This window comes from Sebastes fasciatus, chromosome 2 (assembly GCF_043250625.1).
Source record: "Sebastes fasciatus isolate fSebFas1 chromosome 2, fSebFas1.pri, whole genome shotgun sequence".
Classification (NCBI taxonomy): domain Eukaryota; kingdom Metazoa; phylum Chordata; class Actinopteri; order Perciformes; family Sebastidae; genus Sebastes; species Sebastes fasciatus.
Genome location: NC_133796.1, coordinates 20,497,829 through 20,522,939, shown reverse-complemented (window position 1 = coordinate 20,522,939; position 25,111 = coordinate 20,497,829). Strand labels below are relative to the sequence as shown.

Below are 25,111 nucleotides of genomic sequence, written 5' to 3'. Positions count from 1 at the left end.
ATTATCCCAATCGTTATTTTTGTTATGTGATTGCCGATAAAATAATTTAATTCAAAAATGCAATCCTTGCAGCCGCTTCTCTGCCTGTAGTCTCCACACTGTAGTCTCGCTCCATGTCCCGACCACAGCACTATCTGAAATATGGTTATACGTCACGAGTAATACCCCATCAAGACTACTGAAGGCTACTGTGCCTCTGACGGGCAAAGACAAACGCAGACTGGAGCTGCTCCGGAGAGTGAGCGGAGCTGCGTGTCGAACATAAGGCAGCAGATGCTGCTGAAGTTAAAATTAACTTCACAATCCTCAACGCTGAAGTTGCAAAAACAACCAGTGTTTCCGCTGGTAAAATTCTGCCTTGGCGGCAAAAAAGAAAAAAAAAAGAAATAAAATGGTAGTTACTGGATGTACACCAGTTTTATGAGTACGACAACAGCGAGCAGAGGAAGAGGGAGTGAGACGGCACCTGGACAGATGTGAACCATGACCAGTGAGCAGTGAGGATACATTTCATACACGTACACGATGTATTCAACCCGCCTTGGACCCGTTCATATGAGTCAGCTGTCACTCTGTTTGTCACTGTTAGTAGAGAAGTCAGTCTGTGGTGTAGTTCATACACTTCACTGATAAACCAGAGAATTGTAGAGCAACATTGGGCTACATTATAAAAGAAAGTTTTTGTATCACGTCTACACTTATGTCCATTTATTTTTAAGATAATGTTATGATAAGTTCTCTTTTACAGCATTTAATTATACAAATGCTTGTATATATGTATTATTTAAAATTTTGACACTAGGATGTTAATTTTTACTGCAAATGAAGAGTGGTTCTAAATATTGGTTAAATGTCTCCTTGAGTACTAATAATCGGTATTGGCCCCGGAAAAAACATAATGGTCGACCCCTAGTCCTGATATGAAGGTCAGACCACAGAGTGTGCCTTAGAGGGGTGCCTTTCTGTAAATAATATCTTATAAGAAACTCTATTCAATACTAATAGACTCATTCATGCATTGAGCTCCAAACCCATCTGGCTCTACAGGCAGTAGATTGGCAATCAAAACTTTAAAAAGACTTGAGCGGTTGCTATTAATATGCCGTCACCCTACCTTCTTGCCCTCTGGCAAAATGAGTAAAATGCCAATGAAGGTCAGAGGTGTGGAGGGTATTTACGTTCAAAAGAGTGGCAGCATTTAAACATTAACTGTTTAAACATACAATTCTTAAAATCTGTACAGTATTAGCTATCTTTTTCAATACTTTAGTAAATGTATTCTGAGACAGGAATCTGTAGGCTTAAATGGATTTACTGTATAACATCTTAATGTGTACAATTGTAGCAAAAACACAAACAGAAGAAGCAAAGAAAAGTCATGCTAGTATACAGTATGTGTGTGTGTGGTCCACAGATATACTCCAACCACAATTCAATTTTGTTGCAAAGATGTAAAGAGGATCCTATAAAGACACAATAGTACAACATGAAAACATGATTCTCTAAAGGTTTTTGCTAGTTCTGCATCCACTGGTCCTATAGTTTTGAAATATACAGTATTATACCAATGCAGAAAAAGTCTAATAATACCTCTCTGGAGTAACTTCTTTGCTCCCCAACAGTCCTTCAGACCATTGTTCTTGACAAACACTTAACAGTAGACACCTACTCGAAACAAAACTGCAACCCTGAAAAGAGCTGATAACTGTACTGTACGTTGAAAAGCTGAATTAATCACGCTCACATTCTGACAGCCCTGAAATGTCAGGTGTTTTCTCAGAAACAATTTCTTTTGTACCTTTATGTCTATACAAATTAAAGAGCAAAGTGCATGTCAGTCCGACAAAAACACAATGGTGTTTTTGAAAGAGCAACAGCGCGGGCAAAATATATTAATTAAGAGCAGCAGGAGCAGATAACTCATTGTATATAGCTAGCTTCTGTTTCAACAAATGAAAATACCAGCATGAGACAGCCATCGTTCCAGGGAAGCCGGAGGGTGAGAGCCTGAACATTTATGATGGACAGGAAAGACTCACTGTGTTGCTCTCTCCAGCATTCACTAATTGCAATGTGGAAAGTGCCTTTTGCAAAATCAAGGTTGCACAAAAGAAAGATTTTTCCAAAACAAGGGTTGGCATAACAAATGTTAATGGGTGGCCATTTGCACTTTCAGTGCTACACAGTGAAGTGACAGAACAAAAGGTTATCCTTTAACAACTCATTTCCCCTTGGAAAAACATTTCAGTAATCGTGTCTTTTGATTATTAAGTTGTCGTGCTTGTGGTTCATGCTGAGAATAGATATTTTTCATTTTGATAAACGCTCAACATTATTACTGATGTATTTTCTTTAATATCTCTTACATATATGAGAAACACATTATTCACTTCCTGCCCGTTAGTGTCAGTCCAGCGCACATGCAGAGCAGCCGCCCCACACTAAACTCCTACATCAGCCGACATTAGTCTCATGTTTTACCTGTTAGATGTACGTTTTAATGCTTTTGTTCATCATCATTTCCACAGTCAGAGAATTAAAAAGTGTTCCTGTAAACTAAATGACAGCCTCAATCTGTGGTTTCAGGAGGAAACAATCACAAACAAAAACACCTTGTGAAGACTGCTTCATTTAATCACTAAAACACAGCTGATGGCCTGTTGCTGACTGACTGGACTAGCCACAAGTTTAAATATGTAACTTCAGTTTACTACTACAATAACTTCAGACTATTCTGAGGAAATTGTGTCAGTAATATGGTGAATAATCAATGTGAGGGAATGAATTCAGTAATTCAAGAGAATGGATTATTCATTCAAGGGTACAAATTACTAATTTGTGAAAACAAATGTCAGTCCCTTTGGGGAAGACATAGCGCTAACTAAACTAAATTGATTAGAAAAGAGCCATGCAAAAAATAGCCAACTATTTCTCACTAAAGAAAGACACAATAAACACCATCATGACTCTGTGCAGAGGGCTGTGGGGGTAGCTCCATTCATACATCCTTAATGGCCACATGCCATGGAGCTAAAAACTAAGATTAACTGTCACCTTTTCCTTTTTTTCCTCTCTGAGAAAGGTCCAGGCAACTGATTACAGGAAGTACAATTTCACATGTAGCTATACAGAAGAAATAGGAAGAGTGATGTTTAAAGGTAAAGAGGGTGAAGGGTTGCAAAGTAGTGAAAGCTGAGAGTGAAGGCGCCATGTCAGATGTGGACATGGGATCAGAGTTCATTAACTAGCTACCCTTTCTAATGAAGCTTTTTCCGGCTGAGGGGTTTTAGCAATCGCTGCAGTAAGGCTAGTGAAGCATGAGGAGTCAGGAGCCTAGGAGCACAAAGCCAAAGTCACTGCTCACAGAAAGCCGACACACTGGGTCAGGATCAACATCAGACTTTAAAAAGCAGCAAGCAGGAACTATGCACATCTGATTAAATCTGACTCATTATTTCAAAACCCTTACTGCAGAGACAGCCATGAGTTAATTAAAAGGTAAGCTTGTGTATAAATAAAAAGGTTCTAAAAATGCTCTGGATGAAGAATTGGAGTCACACAATCAAGAAAACAGAACCAGATTAGAGCTCATACTGATTCACATCAAGGCAGATGAAAAATATATTCAGCGGATGGTAAAGGATCATAAATGTTTAAATATTTAAGAGTAACTCAACAGCCCCCAAAAATTAGTTTTTGCTCAACTCCAGGGATTTAACCCTGAGACCCACAATAGACCCATTTTTGTATTTTTTAGGGAGTACAGGGGGTCTTTAGGAGATAGCAGGTCAACAGTAGATCTCACATAGTAGTGGTGTACATCATCTGAAAGCTGGGAACCTGACGATTCATTTGAGATGCAGCTCAGCACTGTGTGTCAAGTTGTCCTAGTCATAAATCAGACATAAACATGAATGAATGAATTATTTTAAATTAATTGTAAAATTGTATAAGGGCTTAGAACATTGTGATCGAAGTATATGATTTCCATTCCCATGCTATATTATGTCTCATGAGTTGCTGCAGCAATTTTTGGGTTGATATCATTTGTTACACATATTTGGTGCAAAATTTAATCATTTTTTAACCACTGGAGAATTGATAAAAAAAATGATGAAGAATCCCTCCAAAATACCACATTAAGACACCAAGACCTTGAGGAATGGCATAGTAAAAGCCATGCAGGGATTTGGAATCAAAAACTTTTGACATTTTAAGATTTCTGCAAGAATTTAATTTTTTGGCAATTGGATGGCGAGCATTTTCTGTTCTGGAAACTGCTCAGAAACCTCCTTATTGTCAATCTACTTAGGAAAACTATCCATCCTCTAATAGGTCTCTAGTTTGTGGCTGTAAAGTTTCATGAGGCTGTGATTATCCTAGAGGTCACCACAAGTCATTTTATACAGTGAGGTCAAGTTTTAAAAAAATGGTCTCAGTACAATGAAATGGCTACTATGGGGACTATGCGTCTGTGGTCCGCCATATTGGAGCGGTCAAGATCTGCTCAAACAAATGCAATGTGTACTAAGAGATGCAGAATATAACTTGCTTAATTCTGAACCGATTTTTATGAAATTTGGTTTGTTATAAATGTGAGAGATTGATCATACCGTTTATTTATTGGAATTAAATTCAGTTACTGGGGGAAGATCTAATCAGCTTGTGCTTGTAACTCGTAGCAGTGTCGCATACGCTGATAGGAAAATCTCTAGGGTGTCCGTTTCTAAGACGTTGCAAAACTTCACTATTGAAAATATTCCTGTACAAATTTTACAAAATTACACATAAACCAAATTATATCTTTGCACAATACCTCTTCACACATGTACAAAATAGGTCCACAGCTTGCAAAACTTTATTACACACACACACAAACTTTAAATTTGTGTATCTTTTTTTTTACAAATTCACATATTCAGATACGTGCATGAATTTATCACATGCACACAAAATGTGATACACAGCTGCAGGCTGTGATATTATTTGTGAACATCATTTCACAAGCTCAACATCTAATAACCCTTATTTGCGTCCATATTTGTTCAGCATTATGGTTTAATGCCGCCCCCACCAAGCGGAGAAAGTGTCCGTTTACCCAGAGGTGAGAGCGGCAGGAGTTAGAGCAGTAACCTGAATACGACTTGTTTTGCAGGAACCCAAAATCCCTGCAAGAGAAGGATGGGAGGAAAGGAGGAAAACTAAATAGAAAGCAACAGAATAATGTCTTCTATCACAGGAGTCCTGCCTCCTAGTACTACTATGTCTGGCTGTGTGTACTGTGATTTACGGAGCAGTGGCAGAGATCCATTAGCAATGAAACAACATACCCTCTATCCAGGAAGTGATTTATGCATTCAATAAGCCTCTCTGGCTTTCATTCCCTCCTTCCCTTCCCTTCATTTCACTTCCTTTTTTCTTGACAGCAGTAGTAAGAAAAGCCACAACACGAGAAGTAGAATCTGCCAAGCAAAGTGTCCAATAGGTGAAAGTACAACTGCACCATGAACCTGCCATCATGGTAATTTGTTTTGGCCGTTTTGCACCAGTTACACAATGTATTCCTGTATACAAGCTACTGCAAAGTTCTCCAGCTACACAGTAATATAATAATATAAAAAGGCAGCAATGCCTCAAACTAACAGATTTTATGAAACACAGAACATCAGGAAAGGGAAGCTGCTTCATCAATAGTTCAGGCAACAACACATTGCTTTGGGCTTCATTAAGCATTGTTCAAGGTTCTGAACTGTAAACATTTGGGAGCTTTCACACCTCTCAATACTTGAAATCTGACGCATTACAGAGATATAGCTGAAAGCCAATTTTCATCCTCAGTCCCTGGTTATGAACTGTGTGAACTGAAACTAAAAGGTCAGCTGTGAAAGCACCCTTTCAGTAAATTAGAGGTCATAAAGCAGAGAATCTTGTAAAAAGATGATCATTAAATATGTAGAGAGATGTTGGAGATCAATGTAATTCTTTGAAATCTGAGAAAACAAGCTTTGTATTTAGGCTACCATACCCCTTTCCATTCCGCCCTCTTTCTTAGACAGTTACGGGGTGGGGGGCTGGGGATGTTCAGGGGTAGATAAATAGTGAACAGTAAATGTCACATAAAAGTGGTGTACATCATCTGAAAGCTGTGAATCTGAAGATTCATTTGAGATGCAGCTCAGCACTGTGTGACAAGTTGTTCTAGTCACTAATTAGAAATAAAAATTAATCAATTAAAATAAATTGTGAAAGTGTATAAGAGCGTAGAACATGATGATATAACTTTGTGATGGTCATTCCCATGCTGTATTATGGCACATACATTGTTGTAGCAACTTTTGTGTTGATACCATTTGTTACACAGATTTGGTGCTATATTTAATTATTTACCATTCGAGAATTGATAAAAACTATCAATAATCCCTCCAAAATACCACATTAAGACACCAAGAGCTTGAGGAACACCATAGAAAGAGCCATGCTGTGATTTGGTATCAAAAACTTTTCACATGTGCAGATTTCTGCAAGAATTGCATTTTTCGGCGATTGGTTGACAAGCACTTCTGTTCTGGAAAATGCTCAAAACATTAAAAAAAACTGCACGATTTGTGTCCAAAACTGCATGTGATTATCATAAAGTGGGCATGTCTGTAAAGGGGAGAGTCGTGGGTACCCATAGAACCCATTTTCATTCACATATCTTGAGGTCAGAGGTCAAGGGACCCCTTTGAAAATCGCCATGCGAGTTTATCCTCGCCAAAATTTACCCTAACTTCATAGTGTTATCTGGCAATCTTCCCGACGAGCTAGCATGACAGGCCTTCTGAGTTTTAAAAACATGTATGAATTGTTAAGGCTACAACAGAAATAGCAATGATGAAGCAAAAATTGGCCACATCATGACATCAGTTTCCCCAATGGAATGAATGGGGATAATTAATTTGCTGGTTTCTTATAGAGTGAATAGAATTTGTGTTGTTTTCTTGGTTTTTCATGTTTTAGTATCCTACATTATGAGACTCTGCACCTGGAAAGGTCAGGTCTCCCCCTGTTGGGAGGTACTTTTTGTGCTGGTCACCTTTAATTAACCCCAACTGTATACATCGATCAGCCATAACATTAGGACACCATGGGCACCCTGACCGGTCTGCGGCTACGCAGCCCCATACACAACAAACTGCGATGCACTGTGTGTTCTGACACCTTTCTATCTGAACCAGCATTCACTTTTTCAGCAATTTGAGCTACAGTAGCTCTTCCATTGGATCGGGCAACACGGCCAGCCTTCGCTCCCCACGTACATCAATGAGCCTCGGGTCTGACCCTGTCGCCGGTTCACCGGTTTTCCTTCCTTGGACCACTTTTGGTAGGTCCTGACCACTGCAGACCGGGAACATCCCACAAGAGCTGCAGTTTTGGAGATGCTCTGACCCAGTCATCTAGCCATCACAATTTGGCCCTTGTCAAAGTCTCTCACATCCTGATGCTTGCCCATTTTTTCTGCTTCCAACACAAAGTTCAAAACGTTCACTTGCTGCCTAATATATCCCACCCACTGCCAGGTGCCATTGTAATGAGATAGTCAATGTTATTCACTTCAGCTGTCAGTGGTCTTAATGTTCTGGCTGATTGGTGTATATTGGTTGTGAAATTGCCAGAATACACGCTGATGCACGCTCTTGCCCAGAACATCTGTGTGGCAATCTTAAAAAGTCAAATCGGAGTGCTGTTCCAGTCTTTCCTTTTTTTCCACATCATGACAGTGCCAGCAGGGAAAACTGCACTGAAAGCAGGCAGATGAGTGAGAAGGGTAAAGGACAAGAGGAGGAGCCTTGAGGGAGAATTGGAAAGGAGAGGAGGGAGTGCATAAGAAGTGGCAAGTGAGGACCAAGCAGCCAAATCCTGCTGACTACTGCGCTTTCAAACAGCTGGGTAGGGAAACTCACAGCAGTCCTTAACATACGGTATCACTGAGCAATTAATCTACAGAGGGAAAGTATGGGAGGGACAACAGAGAGAGGGAAAAAGAGCTGGCAGAAGGGGTCAAGAAAGGAAGAAATCAGCGGAAAAGGGGTTTGAGGAAGAAAGAAAGCTGCTTACAGTAACACCCATTAATTTCCCCAAAGACAGGTGTTGGGGATATTAATCCAAATAAGAGCGCTAAGCTTTGCCAGCTATTCTGCTCCTGCTTTAGCCAAAGCTCTGCATATCCCATACAGCCAGAGATGCTTTCAATTAAAAACCGAGGCAGAGTTGTAATTTACTGGCCAAGCTACAAAGGAGAAACCCAGCCTGCTTTTCACCACAAAATCCAACCTAGTACTAAATTTAATCCAAAATTTAACCTCACTGGTCTATGATCTATATATCTGTGCTTAATCTCAACTATACATAGATACACTAATTATGGCCATCAATTTCAAAGATATATATATACATTTAGTATTGTTTGCAGTTTGGCCAAATAGTTAAGAGTATAGACCAGGGATCTGAATGAAAGGACCATTACATGATCGCTTCACCAGCAGGAGCTTTACAATGCTTCTGAGCTGGTACACTAGTGCTGTCTCACCGACTATTGAGCCAAATCAGACACTTGAGGCACTCCCACAGACAACATGGGCTTAACTGGTTTTATAGAGTTTCAGGAAGAAATCTAAGTTTGGTGGCTTTGCCTCCTCAGCTCTTTGAAAGAACAAGAGCAGACTGCGGCAATACTGGTTTAGTTCATTGTTTTTGTCTTGTGCAAAGTGGCAGCAAGACAGACAGCTTGTGCGTGTGTACAGCTGCAACAATTAATTGATTAGTTGTCAACTATTCAATTAATCGACAACTATTTTGATAATTAATCAGATTGATTAATCAGTTTGAGTAATTTTTTAAGAAAAGAAAGTCTAAATTCTTTACTTCTCTATCACAGTAAACTGAATATCTTTGAGTTGTGGACAAAACAAGACATTTGAGGACGTCATCTTGGGTTTTGAGAAACACCGATTGACATTTATCACCATTTTCTGACATTTTATAGACCAATCGATTAATCGAGAAAATATCAACAGATTAATCGACAATGAAAATAATCATTAGTTGCAGCCCTATACGTGTGTATGTGTGCACAGCTGTGCCTAATTAACAGCTAATCAGCTTCCTCTCGGTCATTTGCTTACGTTACAGAGAGCTGACAATTTTAAATTTGTCTTTGATTGGACACAATCCTTGGTTGTCACAGCCACTTACGCTGCTTGCCAACAAAATTAAATGAAATTATGATTTTCATTAAGTTAGCAGGAAGCCTGTTCTTTCACCAGTACACCATCCATTAAATAAAAATGTGTCATACACATGAAAGTGATGGTGACCCCAGATAGTCGACTATCGATCTAAAGATCTGAGGAGCCTGCAAATCGTTGCAGTGTGGTTATGTGGTTATGAAACAAAGATCATTCCATCTGGGCTACATGGGGGTGCTAAATATCTGACTTTACATAGAATCTCTCTCTCTCTTTGAGAAAATGGGTATAACGTCCTATTATAAAATAAATTCTCATGCCAAGTCAAGAAGACAAATTGTTTAACTGGGTGTCACAAATGAGAATATGGATCAATGACCAAAAAAAAAAAATCTATCAGTCTACAATAGACTTGACCAATCAGATTCAACTATGTATATTCTTAGTCGGAGACACCTCTAGTATTCTATTTACTGGAGAAGACACAATGGACTAGCAGAGAAATACAAACGTGAACTGTTGTTTAGAGACTGTTACAGTACAAAAACATACATATAAAACATATTCCCTATGCACTTTCACAAGCAGGGAGACATGCAGCATCACAACTAGCTTAGCTTGCTGAGGAGAAAATGAATCTGTCTATTCAGCCGTATTATGACAACATTTGAGTGTCTGTAACAGACCAAACATACAAAAAACACAAATGGAGAGAGAAGTGGTTTATGATGCAGGAGTGGTTTCAAAATTTCTATGGGTGTTTAAATCCTTTTTCTTCCACTATTAAACTGGGTTGACACTATTATCCATTGCAACCACCATAAATCAATGCTGACTAAATGCTTACGTTTCTCCGGGCTGCACGCAGGTGAACACGCACAAGGTTGCTCACAGACACTTGTGCGGCTGTTACTTTTATGCTGAGAATGTTTACGTTTGTTCTTGTCTCCGTTTTAGCCTCGCCTCCTGATAGGAGTTAAATCAACTTTCGTGACGCACAGCTATACACAACTCGCTGTTGAAATTATTCCTTTAAGATGCCAAAGCAACACAGTAACCATGCCAGGTTTCCTTAAACACTCAAGGGATCAGTCTTTCCTCCCTATCCAGCTATGATGTAAAAATTGGATCGCACAAATGTATTCATTCCTGCATTTACTCTTGCTTAAGTGTGCATTAGAAAATGTGCCAGTACCCTCACGGAGCACAATAGCTGGCACACCTGAGTGCAACAGAATCAGGATCATAAATGAATCAGGCTTTAAACATCATCCATCCATTAGCTATACCCACTTGTGCTTTATAGCTGATCCCAGCTGACTTAAGGCAAGAGGCAGGGTACACCCTGGACAGGTTGCTAGGCAGCCACGGCGCTGACACATACCATTCACAACTACGGGCTAGAGTCACCAATTAACCTAAGATGCATGTCTTCAGACTGTGGGCAGAAGCCAAACAGACACAGGGAACTTGCAAACTCCACACAGAAAGGCCCCATCTGGACAGTTGGTTCACACCTATAGACCCTTCTTGCTCTGAGGCAACAGTGCTAACCACTGCACCACCACCCGCTTTAAACATCCGCTAAAACTAATTACAAAAGTATACTTTATCTTTTACACCTAGTCTCATCTAGTCATGCAGATAGTTTTGGCTTCGGAGACTTCTGACGCTAACCCAATACAATTAGTACTAAATGGGAGATCAGTTGGAGTGCTCAAATGTCAGATGCGGACAATTATCAGTAATTATTCTCTACCAGAAGTTAAAAAACAACCTGGATCAATAATATTCAATCAGTATTATTCAGCAGAAAGGACAATCTTACTACTTCAGCCTCAGTAAAGAGTGATCTGCTGAGAGAAATATGGTGTTAAATATTGTGCTGTCCTGTCCTCTAACAATAATGCAGCCAACACCCAGTGAGTTAATCTCTTCGAGAGAGCGTCCATTAGTTACTGCCTTTGAATTACATGCTACAGAGCCTGTTTTTATAGACAGTAAAACAAAACAAACAGGTGGGTGAAAATTGGTACTGGAGATATAAAACAAGTAGGGCATTCAAAGTTAATGTGATAACACGTTAACGCAAATTCATTTTAGATGCCATTAATTTCTTTAACGCACTAACACAATCGATCTTTCGGAGGTTGGAACAGGCTCATTTTTAAAGCTAGAGTGAACATACCCAAAGGAATCCATCGGTACCAACCATGTTATACTAGCTTGTCATAAAGGAGGCTAAATAACGCTCCAAACTTACACTAAATTTTGGCGAGGAAAAACCGACATGGCCATTTTCAAAGGGTCTCTTGACCTCTGACCTCAAGATATGCGAATGAAAATGGGTTCTATGGGTACCAATGAGTCTCCCCTTTACAGACATGCCCACTTTATGATAATCTCGTGCTGTTTGGGGCAAGTCATAGTCAAATCAGCACACTGATACACTGACAGCTGTTGTTGCCATTTATGCTAAATGCAGTACCTGTGAGGGTTTCTGGACAATATTTGTCATGGTTTTGTGTTGTTGATTGATTTCTAATAATAAATATAGACATACATTTGCATAAAGCAAGCATATTTACCCACTCCCATGTTGATAAGAGTATTAAATACTTGACAAATCTCCCTTTAAGGTACATTTTGAATGGATATAAATGTGTGATTAATTTGTCATTAATCGTAATTAAATATTTTAACATTGACAGCCCTAATTCATACTGGAGATAAATCAATTTATGGACCAATCAAAAAAATGACTGTCTTGACTTAGGTAGGTTTTATGTATGCAGAACATCTGCTGCCCATTTGGTAAAAAAAAAAAAAAAAAGCCTTCTATGCGCAACAGCTTAATCAGATCATTTTTATCTAGCTTTGACTGTGTAAGAGACACTGCATCAGTGTATGCTGAGGAAAAAGTCTCCAGCTGACTGCCTTTCATCAGCAGTAAGGTGGTACTGAGGTGATGTTACATCTGCACGGTTAAGTATCTTGGACAGCCCCTAGTGTCTTCAAACAGCCAGTGCAACAAATGTGAGAGCAGCACATGAAAGGGAAGACTGAACGGGGCATGCAGTTATTTTACTATTGTGCAGTAAATGCTAGAACTGAGAATCTACACAGAGTTTTACAGTCACAGTAACCAGGTCTTAGCAGTCGTCTCATCATTTTTTTTGAGGAGGTGGACATCTCATGTGGACTGGAATTTACTGTGATGCACCGACCGGAGTAGGCAGAGAAATAATCAATAGAATTACATGAAATAGCAGGCTGAACCACACAAAACCGCTGTTATGAAAACCCCAAAGGTTTGTCTATTTACAGCTCAACTGCGCCGACACAGAAAAAGTTGCGGAGCTTTATTTACTGTACACGCATGATTCATTTGAACTAGAGCATCTGTTGCAGAGGCACGACAGACGATAAGCTCATCTTAATGTTCTATTCCACTGTGTAGTTCAGAGGCGCCTCAGTTAATGAGACTCAGTCAGTCTGGTTTAGAGTCTGACTTTCAATCCACCACCCACTGAGTTCACATATTAAAACTGCACCACTGGGGAAGAGTTCAGTCAGTGGAAAACAATGTGTCATTTCCATCCACATCAAATGATAGGGATAGAAGGGAAATGTTTTCTTATCCATCATCATCATCATCACTTAAGGGTGAAATAGTTTATCATTTGTTTCATCAAAACCTTCTGAGCAGTCCGTGGTTATGCTTCATTTCACAAATCTTGTCTATTTCCCCGGGCTTCCAAGCAACACCTCAGTCTGAATCCAGTTTGAGAGTGATGTGAAAGCTGCCAAAGTGAAAGTTTTCTCCTGAGTGTCAGAGTATGGAAACATCACTTTTAGTGTCAGAGACCGTCTGTTCACTCAGTGTGTATTTTCCTTGACTTGTCCTTGCACTGACCATTGTGGTGATTAACTAATCTCTGTGCTGCTCAAGAAGGCTGTACTATAATTACTTTAAGTAGCCTTTATTAGAGATAATGGACCTTCAGCGTTAGATCACATCTAATTACAGCTGCCAAATTAGGCTCTAACTATCTACACTCTACCTGAGAGAGAACACATTATCAAAAACAAGTATGAGTCATTTTACAAGTGTTGTACAAATTCATGAATTAAAATGGGGACTTACAAGGAGAAATAAAAAAATGAAGCAAAAAGATGCGATAAAGAAACTACAGGTATCTCAAAAGAAATGCTGTAACACTAATGTATTATTTCCCTTGACGACAGACATTGTTAAACTCTTGATGTGTTAAAGGTACAGTGTGTAACATCTGGCGGCACCTACATGTAGCGGTGAGGTTGCTCTCCGGGGGTTAACTCCAGAGCGACTAACGTTATCAACTTCGGCCCGAGCAGGAAAAGTTAACACAGAGGTTTGTCCATTCTGGGCTACTGTAGAAACATGGTGGCCAGCTCTGTGAAGAGAGGACCCGCTCCCTATGTAAATGGCTCATTCTAAGATAATGAAAACACAATGATTCTTATTTTCAGGTTATTATAGACTAAAAGAAAAAAAAATCATATTTGCTCCAATTCTGCCCACTGCAGCTTTAAAGCAAGCACAACGAGAAAACATGGATGTCGCTGCCTCTCTTGTTCTGGTTAAAAAAACATAAGCCCACCCAGGTGCTTGCTGGTCCTACCTGCCTACCTACCTACCTATATAACCACGGGTGCCCACAGATTCATTAACAAAATACTAATTACGCAAAAAAACTAAATATAGGCTACTTAAAAAGAAAATAATTAAACTAAAATAACTAGCAAAAGAAAACACGAAATGTAATCCAAATAAAGTAAACATCTAGAATAATAACCCAAACAATACTACTTATTATTTGTAAAACAATGACTAAATACTTATAAAAAATAAATAGTTTCCACCAATAGATTCCCTAAATGTTACACACTGGTCCTTTAACACAGAACTGATCTGTGAATGGATAGTAATTACGTGTAGAAATGGCAACCAGATTAATAAGTCACTTTTCATGAAGGCTACAATATCAAACAAATTTATTTTTGTTTTGGAAGATAACAGATTTTGTGTATTTTAAAGATCATGACAGTCGCAATGTCAGGTTTTAGCTACTGGGTTGTATGCAATGTTTACAGGAGAACACCCCATTATTATTTTGCTAATTAATTATTACTTCCCTCACCCTCTCCAATTTGGCATGTAGTAGCCTATTGCTAATGTCATGAGTTACTTTCTTATAATAATTCATTCATTTTTTAAGTGGAAGATTGATCATAAACAAGCAAATGTTAAAAAATGTCTAATTGCTAATTAAAGAAGTCAAAACACTGAAATATGTAGCCAGTAAATGTACAAAATCTCAACATATGTAGCAACCATAAGCAAGAAACATTATGTATGTTACATGTATATAATTGTCAATACATCAGTGTCCTGATTGCACAGGCTTAATCTATTTGTGCCTTCAAATGGGGTCGTGTTTACCTTGTTTATGAGTTGGGCCCATATGAACACCCCCTCATGTCGTATTCACAACCTCGGAAGTGGAAAGTTTCTGAAATTTCCGACTTTACGACTCGTGTACACATCTTCCCATGTCGTAAACACGAGTTCACGAGTTCCATTTGAAGGCACCATATGACCAGATGATCTTTACTGTCTACACCTGGTGAACAGGAGGTAGCAATATTTGTGTGTCCCATTCCTGGAACACCATTCAATATAATGCATTTTGATACAGCACCATGAAAAATGTAAGCCTCACAAATACACACACTGAATCAACAATGCTCTGACCGAATGCCATCAAAACTTGAACATTGCAAGCTTCAAAAAGTCAAAATCATACGGTCTACTGTTCCTTTTATTTTGTCCACCCATTGTAACATTTCATGCAATCCACCCAGTGAATGCACAGCTCTCTTTCTCTCTCTGGAAGATTAGAAAGTATATGCTCCTCTCGCTGAGAGAAAACATTTGTTAGCATGGCTTTAGGCTGAGCCCTGGTGGGAAAATGCTGTACTACAGATTTACTGCACTATTTGTATACACACATGCACGCAAGAGACAAACCAAGATGGGTAATCTGGTTCAGGCACTGGTGCTGGCAACATACATAGGTCACGCGTAAACTCAGCACTGTATTACATGCAGTAGAATGAACATAAGTTATTTCTCTCATTTGATCGACTTGGGATGAAACATTTCTGCTATAGGCTGGCTGGTTAGTTTCAAATTTAAAAAATAAGCATGCACGACTGAGCTTTTAGGAGATTTATCCTTGTCATTTCATCTAAATGGTATTTATTTCTCTTTCTAATCGGCACATTCAAAATGAGAAATCATTAAAATGTCCAGCACACCTGACGCATTTGGGTATTATAGGTGACGTTGATGGATAGTTCTCAAATTTGATAAAGTCAAATTAATTCCACTGCATTTTGTGCAAACCCTTTTAGAAAAATGGTTCTTATGAAAGTGCAGAAAGAGCTAGAAATACCTATGAACCACTGAGCTTGCAAAATTGGTAGAGTAAAATGATTTACTTAGCAGAGCTCGACTGATAGTGGATTTTTAAAGGCCGATATGATAACGATAGTTGGAGCAAGAAAAAGCCGATTGCTGATTGATCGGCTGATATCTTCTTTACTTCTGCAGCAGCCTAGTCAGCTACTTTTGCAAACGCCATTTTTAATAAATCTGTTTTTTGTCACTCTGAATTAAATAATTCATAAGAGAATTTCCTGAAGTTTTGATTTGGTGGATTACATCTTTGAAAAATGTTCCATTTATTTGCAATAGGCGATGCGCTGATCTGTGGCTTACAGTATGACTGGCCAGGATTACTTCTGTTGTGTGTCTCGTACATTGTTAAATGCCGCTCTTACAAACCATTAATGTTGGTACATATTCCCGGGGTAAGGAGGATCCTTAAGTGTCTGATTTCACTTCATGAATGGATGGTTACATGGCTGGATTATTTGGAAGAGAAAACGCAAAATTGGTAAATTAAAGTAAAAAGTAGCGTTATATATTCGAGAGAGAACTTTTTTTCTCCCCCCTCTACCTTGACTTTGTGTCCATGCAAAACGTTGGCGTATGTCCCCGCGTGACTATCAGAGCCCAGTTCCGCCAATAACAATAGTTTGCAAAAATCCTATCGGCGCTGATTTATCGGCCAAACCGATTAATCGGTCTACCTCTATTACTTACCTTACAAAAGATGACTCTGTGGAGGACACAGCAGCGGCAAGCTGGAAGGTTAGCAGCAGGAACTTAGTTGATATGTGGCTAAGCTGGTCCACATCCATGGGCATACCTGGGCACTTCAAAACCAGATTTCCTGATTTGAGAGGGTATATCCTGGTGCAGGTCCTGGATAAATATAGACACAGGTTTGTAAGTGAGGGGGAAATAAATCACACATACATAGAAACATGCTTCTCAAGTTGATTACAACTGTTAAACAGTAACCATGCAAAATACAATAGCAATATCTGGCTTGACATTCATACGGTTCACTGCGGCTCAACTGTCAAATATGTTGGTCTTCTCAAGTGGAAATGACACAAAACATGTTTTTTTTACAGTGGTATCTGTCAGCAGCTGTGGCACTATCAGTCACATCAAGCTGCTATCTTGGGTTATCACTCATGTCATGTCTAGCTGACATGCTGACATGTTTATGCAGCAGCTTAAGTCACTTGTCAAAACCAAATTTGTGTTGCTTGAGCTGACAACTGACGGTGCCATTAGTGTTCTTGGAAAGTGAACATGCATGCAGGCAATGTGGTGAAAAGGCACCAACAGGATCAGAGCCGTCCTTGTAGTCCAGTTTACAAGATGAGAGGTTATACAGGGAGCCCAGCCTGCATCGATGCCTTTTTGACGACGTGCAAGCTTACTACTTTAGTGTCATACAGACGTTATCAACTTAAAGTAAATACATTGTATTTAGGATATATATATAAATATAAATATACCCTTAGTCTAGAAAACGGTGTTCATTTGATTGTAATGTTGTTTGTGTATATATATATATATATATATATATATATATATAAAATTATAATATTGTGTAATCATATTCTGGGTTATTAAATAATTAATTCACCAGCAGAATATCAATAAATTCGGACGCAAATAATGAATAAATAATATAAAAGGCATTGTTCCAGTAGAAATGGTTCCTGAGCCTCTAAGCAGGACACAGTATAAATACAGAATACAGGAAATATAGCAACACATTCATCATGCATTCCCACATAAGGAGAAAAAGCTCTGCTAAAAACATTTGCAAAAACAAAACACCAAGTCCAACACCAAGCAACTAAATGAGCTCACATTAAAAACATGCTGACGGTCACTTCATGCTACCAGCACAACATGCACACACATACACATGCTACCAGCCATAACCATGAATTGTGTCTCACCTTTGCAGTTTTGTGATAAAAAGTTGTGTTAGAGGGCATATCAATGCTGCCTGTGGCTTCTCTGTGTGTCTCTGGATGGATAATTGTTTTAATTGATTTCACCTGTGTGTGTATTCATTTGCATGAGGAGCTTTTGCACACGGCCCTTGTCCAGCATCAAACGCTCTGTGTCTCCAACTAGTGGATGAATCAGGTCACTGCACAGGCCTGAGCCAAATAGACACATGAGGTTTTCTTGAATGGGAACATGAATAGGGGTTTGATTGATTGACTTTTCACTGATCAGACAAGACTCCAACACAAACTACACAGAAGCACCAAAACCGCAAAGTTCTATCTAGTGAAGCCCGTCTGTTAAACAGTGTTGGCCGCGGTCGGAGGACGCGGGGGAGACCGTAGCTTTGGTCTCCAGGGGTGGAGTCTCTGCTGTACTCTGCTCCTCTGCTCCTCTGCCTGCCTGCCTGCCGTCACTCACAGCTCGCTCCACCTCACGTGCATGCGTGCACACTACACACTGCAGAAGAGTTAGTAGCTCTGAGAATATCTAGTGAATGAACAGTGGACGTTTGTGCAGAAATAAATGCTGCAACTCCTCCAGACCAACAGAGGTTTCCCGTGTCTTGTGAAGTGACGGGGCTCCGCAGCGAGAACCGTTATCGTCTCCGACCAAAACTCCGTTGTCTCCCCTGTTCATCTGACCGCGGTCGGGAGGCTGAAGCAGGAAAAGCCAATACTAGGATCAGCAGTGATTCATGGAGAGACCTTCGTCTGGTCAGCTAACATTACTGCCAAGCAGCTGAAATATAGAGTGATATTGTGGTTTTAGCTGATGTGTATCGCCTCACTGTTTTGACGGATGATCAATCACATTCAGGTAGCGCATGCACACGGGCGAGCGCGATCAACAGGACACTGACTTTCGTTGACTTAACGGCCACAAGTGTCGCTGTTACAACCAATTTCTGATTCTTACAAACAGTCCCTTTAAGTTTAAAAGAAGTATACTAATAACACACTTGAATACATTTCTTATTGGTAAGGGTTTACAAAGGCAAAACCAGCATGTTGCACTGACCTACCAGTTCATAACAGAAATACAGTTCATTTTGGGCATGTCATTTTCGAGCAGGGGCCTGAGCCAGAGGCCTAAGGTTCATTAGGTTTAAAGCATCATGGCCAACAGCAGGTCATTTAACAGTGCACATCTACCAATCTCTGAATGCCTTCACCTTCAATCATTAATCTGCCTCCTGAGTCCTGCCTACTAATTAGGTCTAGAATTATAATAAAGAAGCATACTTAAATACCAGGTAAGATTAGATCAGTGCAACAATTGCTTCAACTCTTTTGATATTGTTCATCAGTAAAAATGTCATGCAGAGTAAAAAAGGTATCGAAGACACGGATTGATTCTTCTAATAAAATCTTTTATTTAAGTTTAATCATGTAGGCTAATATTTCTTTCATTCTCCATCAGTCTTCCTATCAAATCAGTCTCTGAGGAACATCAAATTTAACAAGATCAAGCAGATGGAAAAAAAAAGGAAATGACAAACCAGTCAGGAAGACAAAAAGACATTGATTTTTAATAGGTTTAGCTCACTTTATGTTTCATTTAATAGAATAAATACTCATTGTTTTTCTAAACCGATAAACCAACTAAAACCCTTTTTATTTAATATCGTTATGTTTTCTCAGTTATCCAGCATGAGAGTGTGGAAAGGTGTTCACTTCTGGTATACACAAAAAAAAAATGGTTTCACTGTATTTAGTACAGTTCTTAAGACATTAAGTGCTCCTCTGAATAATGGGTAAAAGGAATATTGGGGAAACAAGCAACAACAAACAAAGTTCTTGTTGAGTTTAAGACATACAGTATTTCCTTACTTAGACACCGACAGGCATGAGTATAAAAGAACATTTCTCAGAAGAGAAGGAGGGTTTGTTCATAATCCATAATGCAAAAAGGCTAAATTCATCCAGGACTGCCGTAATAGCAATACTGCTCTACGAAAGGAAATAATGATTTAAAGGCATTTTTCGCACATAGTTTTCTTTCTTATGTCAGAACTGCCATCTATCTCATGACAGCATTGATTATATAATCAGCAAAGCATTCCATGTGATTTGCAATAACATAGTAAAAGTAGGCAATCTATAGCATCTGAATGTTTATGCAAACACATTGCAGCACCCCCGCTTTAGGCCCACAAGCACTCATCAGTCAGTCCCACTTCCCATTACCAAGCCAGTAATTCCACATTTAGAATTCATCATAACCTATTGAAGGCTATTACGCCACAGTGAAATATGAGTATGAGTCTTTTTCTGAGAAAGTCTTTCATGTGTGCAATGATTTAATGACTTTTGTTTTAAGGGAGTTTTATTGAATAGTTTATAGCTGTGTTTTGTGCCCGGGTATGTTGGTGGCTTTAGTCTGATTTCAAAAACAGACAAAATAAAAAAAAGGGTGACAAAGCTGATTGAGATGGCCAGTTAAGTGATTCAAATAAAAGAAGTGCAGCTTCAAGATATTAATTGAAGCATGTCATCAAAAAGGTTAATTGGATCCTTTAATATCCCGATCTTCCACTAAATAAAGAGTTGACCTCCTTCCTTCTTGTCGCTGCTGGAATAATACGGGCATGTCTCCTTTATTCCACTAGCTATCCGAAGGCTTAGTCTTTTGCTTAACATGTACTATAAGCACATTTTTGTTCAAAGAACTGTGTTCGGTCCAACACTCTACTTTTTACTTTACATCACATCTGATGTCTGGGTCCTAATCCTTAATTATTGGCTTTTATTTATGTTTGTAGTCTTTTGTTTAATCTAATTTAACCTCTTTTTACATGCTGATATTTACGTTTTTATGTGATATGGTAGGTGGAAACTTATGTTGCTGTTTTTTTAGACATAACTGAGATTGATGACTAATGTGAAGAAGCAATTTTTAAACAAATCCTCAATAATGAACATTGCTTTTTAAAGGGATAGTTTGGGTGTTTTGAAGTGGGGTTGTATGAGGTACTTATCCGTAGTCGATGTATTACCTAGAGTAGGTGGCAGTCAGCACGCCCTCAGCTTGGAGAAACACACAAGAGTCTGGTTAGTTGGGATTCACCAAAGTCACACAACAGCACAAACTCACTAATTGAGGCAGCGCAAGACAAGCAACTCCAGTGTTCTGTGAGGTAAAATTACAAGTTTTTTCAATGCAGTCTGTTGGCTTTGGCGAGAGCATAGATGGATACAACGGCTTCAGTTCCCCATCAGAAAGGGCTGCCTCCCGGCAAGGTTAACCGCCGTAAATATTTGAAATATAGCCTACAGTTGAATTGATATTGATTTTTGTAGGCCTTTCTTTTAGGTGGCCCAAATACGTTTTGCTGTCGGGCCCGTCCACAGCAGTACATTGCTTTGGATGCGTGCGGTAGCTACTGTCTGCTGCTCCAAACTGTGGGCGTGCCGACCGCCATCTACAGTAAGTAATACACTGACTATGGATAAGCACCTCATACAACCCCACTTCAAAACACCCAGACTATCCCTTTAAGGTAAATGTCTACCTCAGCATATATGCACTTTGAACCCTACAAACTGGATGATTGCAGGCAAACTGATGCTCCACACTTATATGTTCACACTGAACACAGTGCTTCTTGGGAGAACGACAAGCGCTGCACTGTACACTCAATCTTAACAAGTTGACGCTCAGGCAGACATTCACAATGTTACACAATGGTTTGTGCACTTAAAACTTCTTAGAACAGGAGTACTGATGTAGGACCTCTCATTAGGTCAATAGTTAACATGAACATGTTCATGAAATGCACCCATTGAGACAATTAAGATGTCTTAGGGCCAGTAAACAAACAATTCTCACCTTGTTTATAGTTTCACTTAACTACAAGAAACTGTGGCACTACTCGCAGCAGCAGAGAGAATTATTTTGCGACAAAGGTTTTGGGGTTGTATGTGCATTGAATCATCTGTGCATCTTAAAACCACTGGGCTAGTTATACTACTGCTACTCTGTGCAAATATGAATTAACTTAACTTTTTCATTTGGGTTTTTGAAAAACTAAATGTTTTGTCGTTTTCTTCAAGAAAAGAGAAACATAAAGTTAAGTCAAAAATCATGTTTAAAAGCATTCACTAAATGTCAATCAAGTCAATGTACCTTGTGCACACCTAAACAAATAGAGATAAATGCTTTCCTCTATTTCAGATGCATAAAGGCAAACACTTCCATCTATATGTTACATCATCATAGATGCAACTTAAGATTTCATGTTCAACTGGGTTAAACTAAAAAGGCAGATACATATATACTGTATTTAGTCCATTTGTTAATTAACAGGAACTACTTTAAAGGAGCAGTGTGTAGGATTTAGTGACATCTGGTGAGGTTACAGATTGCAACCAACTTAAAATTATAAAAACTAAAACGTGAATGGCCCTCTCTGGACCCAGTTGTTGTAAGAGAGGCGTAGGTCATCTGGAGATTAGCGGAGTCAGTGTGTAGACTGTGTGTGTGTGTACGTGGGAAGTGAGTGGTGAAGGAAGAGAGAGAGAGAGCGGCGGCGAATGTGTGTGAGCGAACAAGTAAGCTAATGGAGCAGAGTTAGTTTAGCTCTGAGAATATCACGTGAATGTACAGTGGAAGTTGCGGTTTGTGCAGAAATAAATGCTGCAGCTCCTCAAGACCAACAGAGGTTTCCTGTGTCTTGTTTCCTGGTGGCTGAGTGGAGTGACGGGGGTTAACTCCAGAGCGAGTAACATTATCGTCTCCAAGCAGGAAAAGTTAACACAGTGTTTGGTTTGTCCGTTCTGGGCTACTGTAGAATCATGCCAGCCGGCTCCCTGAAGAGCACCTGCTCCCTATGTAGATATAAAAGGCTCATTCTAAGGTAACGAAAACACAACAGTTCTTATTTTAGGATGATTATACACTGAAGAAAACACACTTCTTAATATCATATTCCATTTCTGCCAATAGATACCCCTAAATGTTACACACTGGTCCGTTAAATCTCTAAAAATGATTAGACAACTAAGGACAGGTCAGTGTTTGTTGTTACCGTTATGGTGTTGGTATGTGATAATGAGTTTTTGAAAAGTGGTAGATTGATGTGCTATGGAAGCCTGAATGAACTGATACTGATGTAGCCCGTGTTGTTTAAGCTAATGGTCTATAAAAGGAGATAAGATACATGATGTCCTAATACTGTACATGCTCATATACACTGTGGTTTATACTTATACCATCTGACAGGAAGTACTTGGTCCTCTCAGTACAGACAATAATGCTACTTTTTCTCTCTTCTCAATTGATTCTGATTCACAAAAAAAATGTCTAATCCTGGAAAAAATTATATTTTCCATATTTTAGCGTATCCTATTGACATATCTACAAAGAACAGATGCATGTAGTTATTTGGGACATCATCAATAGAGGATGGCATTTTTTTTTTCTAAAAATAAAACATACATTTCAGAGGCTGCAAAACACCAATGGTGTGTGAAAAGAAATCAATCGGTGGGTAATCAGTGGGTAAAGTCCATTTTACAGTACAAACATCAAAAATCAGTCTGAAGGAGCACCGCCTTTGTGTACCTCTGTTGAAGACCAATGCGCCGTTCACCATCTCCTGCACGCAAGGGGGGCAGAGTTAAAACTAGAACTCAAACACGTCGTTCTGCTTCTTCGCCAGCTTGGCCACCTCCTGCCGGATGGCCTGCACGAGTGCAGAGGTGGAGAGGCTGCTCAGGGGCATGCTGTCCATGTCCTTCACCACCTGCGGCAGGCATTGCTGGGATGCTGTGCTATGGGCAGCGGGCGGCTGCTCCAGTGCTTGGTGGTTATACTGCAGGGGCAGCCTGGTGGGGCTCCCCTGTGGGTAGCGAGGGTGAGGAAAAGCAGCCTCTACATACCCAGGCAGGGGCACCTGGGAAAACAGTGTACACATGACATCAGTAATACAGCAACTTCATATTATTACTACCCACGAAACTAATTAATTAGATAATTAGAAGGATACAGTTTTTTTTATTTTGCTGAGTGAACATTTTCTCTTGCTCCACTATTTTAGAACGATTTAAATGGGTGATAAGGGACAATATGCACAATTGTATCTGGGGAATAATCATTATAAATGAAAAAAAAATGAAAGGAAAAGTAATGAGTGTGGAGATCTACTGAGTATGATACTGAAATGGATTTTGGTTCAAACGGTGTTTGAACTCCGAAATGGACTACTTTTGAATGTTGATACAAAGTGTCAGATTCACACCACAAGAAATAATAATAAAAAAGATAAATAGGTGTTCATTTAGGAAATGTGCTCAACTACCCCGGTATTTTGTTGTGTCCACTCAACGCCAGCCATAAATTCAGATCAGCAAATGGTTTCTAAATGACACTGGTTCTGCAAAAAGAAACTGTGTGAAGGCATCTGGTTGAAACAGGCAAACAGACAGGGGGAAAAAGAGAACAATCCATACAAACAAGGAGACTCCTGTGCAGAGGAGGGGAGGGGAGGGAGGGTCACATGGGTTATAACAGATCTGACAGGACGAATGGAACCCGTCTTATTTGAATGAAAAACAGAGGAGGATTATTATTGTTTAATGAAGCCCAGTCCTTTTCAAGTGTAGATAGGAACATGAGCACAATAAATGTCAGATGGTTGTTTTAATACAGAGAGGCAATCTCACCTACACAGGATGACAGATATATTTCCCTACTGATCTTCCTATTTTGTGTTTCTGAGCATTTATTTCTTTTTAGCCCTGGCTGGTGCAGTGATGTAACTCACCTTCAGGCTCCATAGGGTGAACAGAAGTTATGGGGAAAACATCCTGACGACCAGGAGGTGAGGGCAGCAACAATGGCAATATTTTCTTTTATAGTTTTATTAGTCTGTATTCAATTATTCAATTAAATAGTATAGAATTCAGTTGACTGGGGTTTCTGTACTGTATAAAGCCAGGACACTGGCTTTCTGTAGTCTCTGCTTTCACAACCCATAGTCTGTTTGTCTACTCCGAATCACAGTGAAATTGATACTTATGGTTTGTTTTCTATTTAGTCTGGTTTCACAGCGCACAAATTAAAGCGGACCACATAAAAAAAAAAATAAGTTGCTGAGGGGTGTGTACAAAGGAGCTAATTTATCTTTTTCGTCTTGAGAGCTACCACTTCTACGCAGGGAATCGCAGACTTTGATATACTGCTGTCAATGTTTTTTCACACAAATCCCTTTCTCCAGTTTATCACAAATGACTTTATAAACATCACTATTTTTGTGTACTTAGCATAATCTGTACGTTCTCTTCAGCGCAGATGTCATGCAAACATTGAACTTCTGCAGAAGTCCAAGTCAGTCCTCTCCCACTCATGTTAACCTGTCGTTTACCTGTGTCCATCTCGGTTGTTTTAGTCC

General features: G+C 39.4%; 2 protein-coding genes across 5 annotated transcripts in view; both read right to left on the bottom strand.

Moving 5' to 3' along the window:
• Positions 1–17,825, bottom strand: part of spon1a (spondin 1a) — a 138,596-nt gene extending 120,771 nt beyond the window's left edge. For 2 of the 4 annotated variants that reach the window (XM_074613688.1, XM_074613695.1), the window contains exons 1-2: positions 17,664–17,819; positions 16,441–16,602 (exon numbers count right to left, since the gene is read on the bottom strand). The gene's annotated coding sequence lies outside the window, so the exon portion shown is untranslated. Of the gene's footprint in view, positions 1–14,712; positions 14,894–16,440; positions 16,603–17,571 lie in introns of all 4 variants that reach the window. The other 2 variants (XM_074613713.1, XM_074613705.1) reach the window with 2 other exon arrangements.
• A 4,396-nt stretch (positions 17,826–22,221) lies between these two features.
• Positions 22,222–25,111, bottom strand: part of kiaa1549lb (KIAA1549-like b) — an 80,462-nt gene continuing 77,572 nt past the window's right edge. The window contains exon 22 of the mRNA XM_074613590.1: positions 22,222–23,614. Coding sequence (XP_074469691.1) covers positions 23,345–23,614 — 270 coding nt within the window. The 3' untranslated portion in view covers positions 22,222–23,344. The remainder of the gene's footprint in view (positions 23,615–25,111) is intronic.